Here is a 12,361-nt window from a genome sequence, read left to right as displayed (position 1 = left end):
AACCTAGCTACCTCTGCATTAGGTTCTTCTTCTACGATTGGACATTGACTGACATTACCTTGATTCATTCTCATTGCATCCATAACCATATTTCTGTAAGGATTAGTGTTGTCATTTGCTACTTCATGCACGTTGCTAGCACTAAAAGTTGACCCAACCACCGTTTCTTCCATTCTCCTATTACTAACAAATACCTCTCCATGTGCATATCAACACTGGTAATCCTCCATAAACCCTTTATATAGAAGATGCATCATTACAACATCTGGATGCAGATACTTTTTATTTTGACACTTCTTGCATGAACACCTAATACCGCCTCCAGTAAAATTTCTGGGAATAGATGTTGCGAAATTAATAAAACCCTGAACCCCGTTACAATAATCCATCCTCCACAATCCTTGGGGTGAATCTAGATACATCCATGAACGATCATCCATGACTTCTATCGAACCTCTATAAAATTATTATGACATCATGTATTAATTAACTAAGTTAGGTAAATAAACTTGCAAAAATATTACTTTACCTCGAGATTATCCAACAAACCAATCACAACTTCTCATAAATATTAAATATTCATTATCATTTATCAACGTCCATATAAATTAATATATATAAATTAACAGAAATTACCACTCTACAATACCATCGATAAAACTTAAAAAGGACTCATTAAGCAAGCTATTAATTATTTCAAAACAGAACATGTAATTCGGTAATTCTACAAAGTTTTAACAATTTACAAACAAATACAATCTTACAAAATCTAAAAACAAACCATAACAAGTATAAAAATTATACATTCATATACTACAAGTTTGTTTGAGAAATAACAATAAAACACGTACATCTACTAACAAAAATACATATACTAAAAAAACAATAAAATTGACATTTAAATGTTAAAATTTAAACAGATAGAATTACTTACAAAAATTGATAAAATCCGTCGGTAAATCAGAACACGGATGCTATGACCACAAAACTTCAAGAAATACAACTTGTTGTGCTAAGATGAGGAAGAATTTTGTTTGGGTACGAGGGGGCTGGTTATTTGCAGATGGGGAGAGTTAGGATTAGGAAGAAGAAGGAGAAATGGGGGAGGAGAGGGTCGGCAGAGGGGCCATATATTAACTTTTTCTGACGGATTCACCGACGGGTTTAATTCGTCGATGTATCTGTCGGCTATTCTGACAGGAAAATAGAAACATCACCGCACAAACCTGCTTTTCAAATCCCTCGGTGTTTCCATCGGTATTGTTGATGGTGAACCGGTCACGTCACCCGTACGGGTCTGCCATTTCAAATCCGTCGATGATTCCGTCAGTATTTTTGACGGTGAACCGGTCTCGTCACCCATACGGGTCACCCGTTTTGAATCCGTTGGTGATTCTGTCGGAAATATCACCCACCAAAACCTCCACATCAGCGACCCGCTCTTTTTTTTTTAATTCCAAACTTTCCGTCCGTAATTCGGTCAGTAATTTCGATCTCAAATTACCGACAAAAATATTTCATCGGTGATTCTATTGCTATTAAGCGAATTTCTGGTAGTGTTTGACGGGTAAAAAGTGCTTTGCTGATTTGTTAATGAATTTATTTTGTCTTGAGAGTGGATCTGATAGGATTCCAGTTATGATTAAAGCCAAAAGGAGGTTTCGTAGTCTTTATTCTTAGGCATGCCTCTTTGCTTTTCCACTCCCGCAAGTTGTTTGCATAGGTGGATTTCAAGTTCCTATAGCATAAAGAAGCTTTGTGGTGGACTTCCATCGCCATCGTGTTGGGTAGCTTGAATAAATAATTATCTTAAATAATCCTATTTATTATCTCTTCTCATTGTCTTGTTCTATTACAGGGTTAAGAATAATAGCCAGGATGAACTTCAATCATGGGACACAAAACCATTGTGGATGTGGGATTTTTTGTTTCTTTTTTTGGCTTAACTAGACAATTGTTTGTAGTGACAGTTACTTTCTGGGGCAAGAGACAGTGGACTGTCCCATGATCTGGTTACAAACAATTTAGTGGTGCATGTGCTGCTTCTCTGCAAGATGCAGAGCCCAACATCATTTGGAAAACAATTTCTTACCACCTCGTAAAGATTCCCTACATTTTAATATAGATGGAGCTGTAAGACTTCATTAGACCATGATTTTCCTCTTGAGGCAATCTGGGCTGCCATCGTAATAAAGAGACGATTGAATATCTTCTGTGTGGAATTAGTTTGCTAAATGGAACATCAAACATTCATTTCCTGTCAGATGATGATGGCTTGAACTGAATAAGATGTAAACATGATTTGAAGGCCTTGTCGAGTTCTAATGAATATAAAATTTTAACTCGGTAGAAAACAAGGTTTTTATATTTTTCTGTCAAAATTTCAGTCTAATTTATATTAATGATTAAGGAAATATCTATAAAATCTGTCAAAAATATTAATGATTTATTTATATTTTTCTGTCAAAAATCTATAAAATCTTAATGATTAAGGAAATAATATAATAAAAATAATTATTCCAAGAGACGTGACACAAAGTTTATGCGAAAGCGACTGTCACTCGGTGACATTTCCAGTACTTTGTCTACTTTTGTTGAAATTTGCTAACATTTTTTAACTTGTGTTTGCGCTTGCTTTCCCTCCACCGTTCATTCTGTGGATCATCTACATTCATTATATTTGGTGATTCATTTATGGTAATAGAACGTATTGTTCTTGTGTTTCCTCACGGGAAAGAACTTGGAAGGAGTTCATGGCGTCACACACATGAATTGAACGATAACTTGAAGAGAAAGGACATTAGAAAAATAACTTGTTCCTGTAAAATAAAGTTGTCTACCTCCAAAGCAATCAAGGTCATTTTCCAACAGCTTTATGGAAAATGACGCTTGAAAGCCTTGTGGAAGAAACAGCAGCTTCTTGAAAGCCTTTCACTACTAAATCTTTATTCCACTCCTAAAAAAAAAAAAGAAATAGAAACACAGCTTCCAGCCCTCCTCCACCGCGAATAAGATTAAGCAGATGCAACTGGACCCAATTAGACGTTAGTTTCGACAGCTTTCATGGCTTTAAATCTTGGCTCCTTGGCTTGGAATTTGAGCCCAGCATACAGCTTCATATAGTCATCAAATACAAATTTCGGGTACAGTTGTTTCTTCTCCTCTGCTTCTTTCCCCACCAAAGCAGGTGCTGGATAGATAACTGCATCGTTTCCAGGGTTGTAGAAAGAGGCTATCGACATCCTAGTGCCGTCTGTTTGAGCAATCACTCTGTGCTCCACGCTCTTATACTTGCCATTGGTGATCACCTGCGTGTTCATACAAGTTCCAAAGAATTTAGTATGGTTAGAACGTGGGAGCCAGATTTGACCCAATGCTTTGATCAGTTAAGACACCAGCAATTAGCTAGCTACGTTGCAGCAGTTCAGACTATTTTACTGGGCATACCTCAAGCTGGTCACCAAGGTTGACGACAATGGAGTGGCGCATGGGAGGCACATCAATCCACTGGCCATCCTTCAGAAGCTGCAGACCGCTGACCTTGTCGTCCTGGAAGAGCAAGATGATGCCACCAGCATCTGTGTGGGCCCTGAGACCCTTGACCAGGTCTGGCTTGGGGCATGGTGGATAATTGCTAACCTTGGTCCCAAAGTTTGGACTCCCGCTAGATCCACAGAAAGCCCTCTTGAGGTATCCCTTTTCAAGTCCAAGGTTCTCACATAACAAGTCCAGAAGCTCCTCCGCCAGTTTCTCCAGCTTCAATGCGAATTCTTTCATCACCTTCCTGTATCAACCAAAACATATTCGGGTAAATATCGAGAGGTGATATATACTAATCATACCCTTAAGGCTACTTAATTACTAATCACCTTCTTGGGCACAGTTGATGCCAAGTTTTATTAAGTATTAAATATTAGTTACTGTACCTGTACTCGTCATCGAGATCGGGGATCTCAGCAATGTTAGAAATGGGGAGATGTCGCACGTGGAAGGTGCTCTCCCAGTCCATATCTTTGATCTCTGTTTGGACACCCACAAGGGCTTTGCTTGCCACCAATTCCTTGAACCTTTGCTCCATGCCTTTCTTGTAGTGTTCTTTTGCCATTCTCTCCACAGTGTCCAAGAATTCATGGGCTATGCCATGGTTCAACAGCTGAAAAACGTTCAAAGAAAGAAAGAAAAAACAAGTGTAAGAGACGGGGGTGATCAATCTAACCTAAATATAAATGTCGGAAGGCAGAGGGCTAGGCATTTTAGGAAAAGAGTTGTTGACAAACCTCAAAGAAGCCCCAGTTCTCACAGGCATCTCTGATCTTTTCCATGGTGGCAGCTCTCTCCTCACCGTTAAGCTTCTCCATGTTAATCACTGGGAACTCCATCTCTCTCTGATCTTTCTGCTTCTCTCTAAAGTCCTTAAAGCGATGCTTAATTTGATGCTTGCTTCGGATACAATGGAGTGTTGATATGGTATGGTATTTATAGGGGTCTGAAGAAGATTACTGTAAGTGATGGTGGGGCCAAAGGGTATTTTAGTCATAATCTTAATTAAAAAAATTGAATAATTGGTAAATCATTTTGAGACTTTGTAATATATATGTTTGGGCCGGCCTAATGGGACCCACTTTGGTGGCTGCACGCTTTCTCTCCTATTTTCAGTTTTTCACCCAAAAATGGACGCTTTCACGCGGCTTCACCACTTTCCATGCTTTACTCATTTTTTTCTTCTTTTCCCTCCATTACTCCTAAGAGCATCTTTAATAAAAAATGCTATCTTAAAAAAAAAAATTAATAAAATAATATTTTGAATAATATAAATATAATTTTTTTTATGATATGTATTTCAATAAAAAAAATCAAATGAAAAGCTAATTTTATTAGAGTAAAATAAATAAATATTTTATTTTTTTAATAATTTTAATGTTATTTTTTTACACATGACTAGATTTAATTGGTTTATTTTTTTTGTTAGTCCTATTTTGTTAATTTTAGCTCTTTAGAGAAATATATAAAAATAGCATTTGTATGAAAGAAAAGGCATTTTAGCATTTCATTTGACTTTTCCCTGTGAGTATAAAAAAACAAATAAATAAAAATTAAAATATTATTTTTTTCATTTTATTTTTGACTATCCATTTAGTAACTCTATTGGAAATGCTCTAATTTAAGGGAGACATTAGAATTAAAAAGAAAGAAATGAAGGTTGAAGTTCTCTTTCTTCTTCTAAATGAAGTTTACTAAAAATTCTATTTATTTTTATATTTTAAAAATAATTTTTAGAAAAAATTATATTTTATTTACTTTAAATTAAAAAAATATATATTTATATATCGTTTTGATTTGTTAATATAAAAAAAATATTATTTTAATATATTTTTAAGTAAATAATACTTTAAAAAACAATCAATATTATATTTTCAAACACAGAACATCTTTCATCAATCTCATGATACATTAGATCTCAATAGTTGAGCACGACTCCAAAATCTAATTGGATTTTGCTTCTCATTTAAGAAATATTCGTCCAACCCCTACTGATCCGTCGTGCTTTGACATGATGTATCCTTTTGGAATAGCAACAGCTGTGGGTGCCGTATTTCAAAGTCAATTCAATCTCCTCTTGCCAGCAACTTATTTTGTCATGCAAATTCAAAGGAGACTACATTTTCTTTCACATGATCTTAGTTTTACGTGGAGTCTTCAGATTTTGCCTAACTCGTTGATTGATTAATTTTCTCCATGAAAAAACAAATGTTGTCATAGAATAATTCAATTTAAAAGTAGGTGAGGTTTTTTAACTTGAAATTTTATATATATTTATATTATTTTATACTTAATTTTTAACAAATATATAAAGATAATGAGATTCTTTTAATTATTAAAACTTTAATATCATGTTAAAAATCCAATTCAACCCAATAATTTAAACTATTATGTTACATCACAGAATATAATTTATACTATTCTCTAACATATCTCGCTACAAAAATTCTAAGAGCTTGATGTGTTTTTTCATTTCAAAAATGTTTTTAAAAACAATTAATTTTTTTTTGTTTTAAATTATTTTGACGTGTTAATATCAAAAATAATTTTTTAAATAATAAAAAATATATTATTTTAATAAATTTTCAAATAAAAAAAACTTTAAAATACAACTCTTATCTAATTCTACCTACCACTAATTAGCATGAAGAAAAGATTCTTTATGGCAAAAATATGGTTGCATTCGTTTGGATCATACGCAGCACCATCTTTGACCACAAGGAGGATCTTGCGTTCCTGCCTCGCAACCTCTCCTGTCACTTCTATCGTTGGTGGCAATGCGTATCCAAAAGGTCAGATAATTTTGCTTAATTAGTCAACAATGTGTCAAAGTTGAATTCACTTGATCAGGATTTGTCTGGAGTGGGCCCATAGTACTCTTTTGTAAGGTTAAGGATGTATAATACGAGTGCTCAAATACTATACGGTCTGCTAAAATATTTTTCACATGGCGAGGCATTCAGATTTGGGGACAAATTAGGATTCAATATCAGGGACCAAGTTAATAGCTCCGAGGAAAATGCAGATTAAGATCTTATTTAATTTTGCGTTTTTAAATTTAAATTTTTTTATTTTTTTAAATTAATTTTTTTAGTACTCTCATGTCATTTTGATATACTAATGTAAAAAATAAATTTTTAAAAAATAAAAAATATATATATTACTTTAATATATTTAAAAAAAAATTAAAAAAAAAAACTAATATGATTACGGTAGTATAGTAGAGTGCTGGATCCTTCCCTACTTGATAAAGAAATAAAGTGGCAATTGGACCCATATTTTGATTATGATCCTTCATAACCACTCGTTCATGATTTTCTCCTTGCATTATTGTGGGATTAATATGTTTCGAATGTCCAATTTTGAAAATGAAATTACATACTTCTTTATTCTAAGTAGGGATTAAAAATATTCTTATTGTCCTTTGAATATTTGACAGTTGAACATCATATAAATTCAATAATTATAGTTATCAAACTTAACTTCACGAGTTAATTCAAAATTTGTTTGTCTTAGCTAAGAAATTAAACTAGCCAAATTTAGATGACTCAATTGACCAAATCATTGATTTTTTTTTTTTTAATAAAAAATAATATCATTTCCTTTAGGCTAACTCAACTGAGGCCATGTGACAGGCTGTTTCTTGTAGCCATGCTTGAAACAATGCATGAAGCACAAAAAGCTGGCTGGATGCTGACATTCCATGCAAGTATCATGTGCAACTTGTGAACCTCCATTTTCATGCAAGGAAGGGCTTTATAAACTGCTACACTGTTCATGCTCCTGTTTCAGAATATATATATTATTATTATTATTATTATTATTTATATCTCTTAGAGTTTGGAGGATGTCTAGTAAAATACACCGTTAATCACGGCTTTGACACTGTGTTTTGAATATTATTTGTTAAAACATTAAAAAAATTTAGTTTAAAATTAATTTTATTTTATGTATTTATTAATTATTTTGATGTGTTGATATTAAAAATAAAATTAAAAAATATATATTTAATATATTTTTCAAAAAAATAATTGCTAATAGTAAAACATGCTTTTAAAAACAATTCCGTGAATTATTGCTTTTTTTACCAGCAATTGGACCTTAATAGAAAGAGAACGTTGAAGACCAGCGTGAATCATTCCATCGATTATGATAGTCTGTCTTCTCCCATAAATGATTTTGTAGGAGAAATTCTAAGTCTTGTAATGTTTGTTGTTATAGTAGCAATAGGTATTTTTTTAAAATAATATATATTTTTTATTTTTTAAAATATATTTTTAACCACAACAAACTAAAATAATTAAAAATATATTTTTTTAATACTAAAGTATCATAAAAAAAAAAAACAAAAAAAATTACTAAATTAAAGAGCGTATACTTGGAATTGTAGTTTTAGTTGTTTTTTAAAAAAATTTCACTAAAAATATATTAAAACTAATTTTTTTATTTTTTAAAATTATTTTTGACATCAGTACATCTAAATTATTTAAAAATATTAATTTAAAATAAAAAAAATAAATTAATATCCTTTTCTTCTAGTAATCTCTAGTTCTCTACACAAATTAGTAGTATTACTATAACTAATGTATCAAGTATTGTTATGTAAATACTTTTTTAAAAATATTATTTTATTTTAAAATAATTTTTTTAACATCACTATTAAAATCATCAAAAAAAAACACTTAAAAAATATCAATTCAATATTTTTCAATTAAAACACCAAAAAATAAAAGTTATCACACTTTTAAACATAGATTTTAGACCTGGCCCGGTCCAAGGGCTGAATTCTGATAAGGTTCCGGGTTCTAGGTTTTAACCAGGTTCTCGGGTTGTGCGGATCAATTTTTTTTAAAAAAAACCAAAATAACGTTGTTTTTAGTAAAAAAAAAAAAAATCAACGGGTTGTAACCGGGTTTTTGACCGGGTCACACCAGGTTTTTTCTTTCTTTGTTTTTTCTTCAACCCAACCTGGTTCTAACCCCGGATCGGCTGAGTCCCGAGTCAATCCGCCGGGCCAGGTTTCAAAACCATGCTTTTAAATACTTTTATAAAAAGAGAATCAAACCAAAAAAAAAAAAATCTAATTGGGTTTTATAACTACTACAATATTCATGTTTCATATATATATATATATATATATATATATAGTGACAAATGTTACTATTTCTAGCTAACATTCTTCTAATCTTTTTAGAGTTTGGTGCATGTCTATTTGTAGAATAAAAAACACCGCTGATCACGGCTGTAGCTTTGTGTTTTGAATACTGTTGGTTAAAAAATTTGAATTTCTTTTAAAATTAAATTTGTTTTTGCATGTTTACCGAGAATAAATTTTTAAAAAATAAAAAATATATATATTTTAATATATTTTTAAATAAAAAATACTTTAAAAATAATTATTACTGTAATGTCAAACACACTATTAAAAACACTACATGAATTATTGCTTTTTTTACCACCAACTGGACCTCTTAATAGAAAGAGACAATGTTGAAGACCAGCGTGAATCATTCCATCAATTATGATCGTCTGTCTTCTCTTATAAATGATTTTGTGGGAGATATTTTAAGTTAGTAGTGTTTGTTGTCATAATTATTTTTAAAAATATATTAAAATAATATTTTATTTCTTAAAAAAGTTTATTTTTAAAATTAATATACTAAAAAAATATAAAAATTAATATTTTTTAATAAATATAGAGTATAAATTATCATTTAGATACAATGATTACATTAATTAGAGAAGGAAAAGTCAATTAAACATCTAATCATGTTCTGGAAAATTACTTATCATCATTTAAAATATTTGATTTGTCGTTAATTGATTTTTAAATTAGTGTCCTTTTGCTCTAGAAATTTCAACACTAATTAGTAGTTAAAACATTATTACATCAAAATCATTAAAAAATATTAAATTAATATTTTTTAATTAAAACACATTAAAAAAAACAAAAGTTATCACACTCTTAAATACTTTTAATAAAAGAAAATCAAATGAATAACCAAAAAAAAATCCAAATTATAAGGGAAAAAAATTATTAATATACATGTAAGGGATTATCCTATCTTGTAGCTGAAGATCTTATGGGTCTCCTCGATGGAGGCAAAAAGAAAGGTTTGCATGGAGAAACAAGAACTATGGTATATGATCGATAATAAATTGAGAAACAATAAAGTTTCCTTTTTTAACGAGTAACCACCATGAATTGGTTGGGTAGCGAGTAGACGGTATGAGCCCACATTAGGAAGTAGAAGGCCAGGCCCAAACAGTACTTTACTCTGTGTCCTTTTTAACGAGACTAGTTTAGCCCGGAATTTACCAGATGAAAATTTAATCTAAATTTGTAAATAATATTATTTAAAAATATATTAAAATAATATTTTTTAATTTTTAAAAATTATTTTTAATATTAAAAAATTAAAATAAATTGTCGTTAAACTCTGTTTGAAACGTAATTCATCTTAAAAACTAAATTTGTTTTTAAAAAAACACAAATGATCAGAAACAATCCTTAAACTATTCCTTATATAGCAACAAATTGATTGTGTGATCAATTATTGAAAGGCAAACCCAACTAGATCTAAAATATGCAATGCATATTGAGCTCCAATGAATCTCTGGTTTTTTTTTCTGTTAGGTTTGAGGAATGGACGGCTTCCTCGTTAGTTTCAAACCATGTTAAAAAGTCAATTGTCTGAACGAAAAAGAAAACAAAAAAGTTTAAGAAAATAAATTAAAAAAAAAAAAAAACAGAAAATTCTCCTCATCTCCATTGTGAAAGGAGATTTATGACAGAAAGAGCTGCATTCGTGTATTAATTATGCTCTTGGCAATCAACTAGATAATGATTCAGTGCTTTCCCTCGCATGGAATAGCTTCATTAATCAATTAAACTTTCAATCTAAATATACTAATGATAATTATTATTATATATTTTGTTTTGAGTTTTTTTTTTAATAATTATTTTTCAGTTCATGACATAAAAAGTATTTTTAAATTTAATTTCTATGACACTACTAAATATAAAAAAAATAATTCATATTTAATACAAAAATTAATATCCAACCAACACAACTTAAGGTGAATCAAGATAGCAATATGTTTTTCTTAGAATATCCAAAATATTAGGAAAGATGCTATTACTACATCTACATTGAGTCGAGTCGAAGTTTAGAACTCTTATTTAACTAATTAAGATTAATTAAACATGAATATGGGATTGATTAATGATAAGACTCAAACCTGAAATCAAGCCCTGAAAGAGTCTTGTCTGATCATTAACACTAAAAGATGTCAAGGATGTCGAGGATTGAACGGTTGCAGATGGGGCAAGACCCTCGATTGACCCACATTTCTCTTGAACAAACCCTACAAAAGGCGTGTCCACATGGAATAAAAGCCGCGCCTTTCTTTCTCTCCATGCACACGCAGCACACCCAATCATTCTCTGGTCCCTGTTCCTGTTCTTTGTCCCTCCTACTTTTACTAGTCTTGTTCTTCGTCCTCCAATCAACACCGTCCGTTTCTTCAATCAATCTCATCAATGTCTTGACATTTGAAGCGCGTGAATTGCGCTCAGCAGCTAATGCCATTGCCAGATTCATCCCTGCACCTGGGGCTGCAGCAAACCCTCCTCCTTGTGCTTGGTCCTGCATAATGGCACTCTCTTCGTCTTCCTCCTCCTCCATATCGATGAAGGGCATGCTTGGCGTTTCGCTTCTGGAACTCCAGCTTGTGCTCCCGCAGCAACCACCAAGGCCCTTGAATGACAGCCGTTGCTTTAGATTCTTCCACCCCGTCATTGTGATCCCGTCTAAGCTGTTCATTTTTATTATTTATATCCTGTCTTAGACTCTGGTTGCATCCACACCAGCTTGTGTAGTTTAATCCCTGCTAAACACTGACATATTCCTGCAAATGCAAGCTCGTTCTCTCATTGCCATTCATTTATAATCAAAGAAAGAAGAAAAAGGAGAAAGAAGAAGAGACAGAGAGAGCAGAATCATGGTTAGGTGAGGCTTCACTTACAATCTTGGTGGTTGTCGTCTAAGCTGCGTCGCAAAGATTCAAAATGCTCTCAAGACAGAGCATTAACAGCAGCAGTGTTCTTGAAACTGAGTGTTACTATCACAGTAGCAAGAAGTGTTACTGAGGAGCTGCTAGCTAGTGGAGAAGAACTGAAAGGATAGTGGGCTGGCAAGGCTGAAATAGACAGAGGGATCGCTGTCGCCAGACCGGAGAATGTTAGCCAATATCAAATCTTTGCCACCTTTTTCTGTTTACAATGAGACGCGTGGGACCTGCATTGCGATCTCTTTTTATATATTTTCTTTCTCTAATTCCTTATAGCTCTTTGCCCGTTTGCATGCTTGACATTTCCATGGAAGAGATATTTGTGTCTGTATTTCTAAATTCAATAAACATAAATAATTCCAATTGTGAAGACTTTCTAGTGCATTGTATTCCAATATTAGGCTCATATTCCCCGTTATTAAGCCGAAATCATATCCTATAATTCTTACCACCATGCCCTGCATATATGGCAAGCATATAGTGACAGCCTACTAGCACTTTCAAAAAACAAATTATTTATTTTTTTTAATTATTTTTATTTTATATTGTGAGATTGTTTTGATTTTATATATAAATTTAAAAAAAATATATAAAAAATATTAACTTAATTTATTTTTAAATAAAAATATTGTTAAAAAATAATCATTATCACAGTATGAAACAAATTCATTAAATATTGATAGGAGATCGATTGCAACGTACTCTCTTTTTATAAAAAAAAAAAAAAAAAAAAAAAACTATAAATCCT

General features: G+C 31.7%; 2 protein-coding genes across 2 annotated transcripts; both read right to left on the bottom strand.

The window, feature by feature from the left end:
* Nucleotides 1-2,800: 2,800 nt before the first annotated feature.
* Nucleotides 2,801-4,447, bottom strand: LOC118031977 (1-aminocyclopropane-1-carboxylate oxidase 1). Its single transcript, XM_035036531.2, has 4 exons — nucleotides 4,278-4,447; nucleotides 3,927-4,153; nucleotides 3,448-3,784; nucleotides 2,801-3,308 (listed from the first exon to the last, which is right to left on the bottom strand). Exons 1-4 carry the CDS (start codon nucleotides 4,377-4,379, stop codon nucleotides 3,039-3,041), a joined length of 936 nt encoding a protein of 311 aa, XP_034892422.1. The 5' UTR covers nucleotides 4,380-4,447; the 3' UTR covers nucleotides 2,801-3,038.
* Nucleotides 4,448-10,442: 5,995 nt separating this feature from the next.
* Nucleotides 10,443-11,958, bottom strand: LOC118031997 (uncharacterized). Its single transcript, XM_035036559.2, has 2 exons — nucleotides 11,569-11,958; nucleotides 10,443-11,451 (listed from the first exon to the last, which is right to left on the bottom strand). Exon 2 carries the CDS (start codon nucleotides 11,364-11,366, stop codon nucleotides 10,824-10,826), a length of 543 nt encoding a protein of 180 aa, XP_034892450.1. The 5' UTR covers nucleotides 11,367-11,451; nucleotides 11,569-11,958; the 3' UTR covers nucleotides 10,443-10,823.
* Between the last annotated feature and the right edge of the window lie 403 nt (nucleotides 11,959-12,361).

This window comes from Populus alba, chromosome 2, assembly GCF_005239225.2.
Source record: "Populus alba chromosome 2, ASM523922v2, whole genome shotgun sequence".
NCBI lineage: Eukaryota > Viridiplantae > Streptophyta > Magnoliopsida > Malpighiales > Salicaceae > Populus > Populus alba.
Note: the sequence above shows the minus strand (reverse complement) of the source record. Positions and strands in the feature narration are given on the sequence as shown.

Bases quoted from the DNA above. Each gene is read 5' to 3' on its own strand.
- LOC118031977 (XM_035036531.2), bottom strand. From the start codon at position 4,379: ATGGAGTTCCCAGTGATTAACATGGAGAAGCTTAACGGTGAGGAGAGA. The intron at 3,785-3,926 runs GTACAGTAACTA...TGGTTGATACAG, and splicing joins GATCTCGATGACGAGTACAG to GAAGGTGATGAAAGAATTCG. The intron at 3,309-3,447 runs GTATGCCCAGTA...ATGAACACGCAG, and splicing joins ACCTTGGTGACCAGCTTGAG to GTGATCACCAATGGCAAGTA.
- LOC118031997 (XM_035036559.2), bottom strand. From the start codon at position 11,366: ATGAACAGCTTAGACGGGATCACAATGACGGGGTGGAAGAATCTAAAG.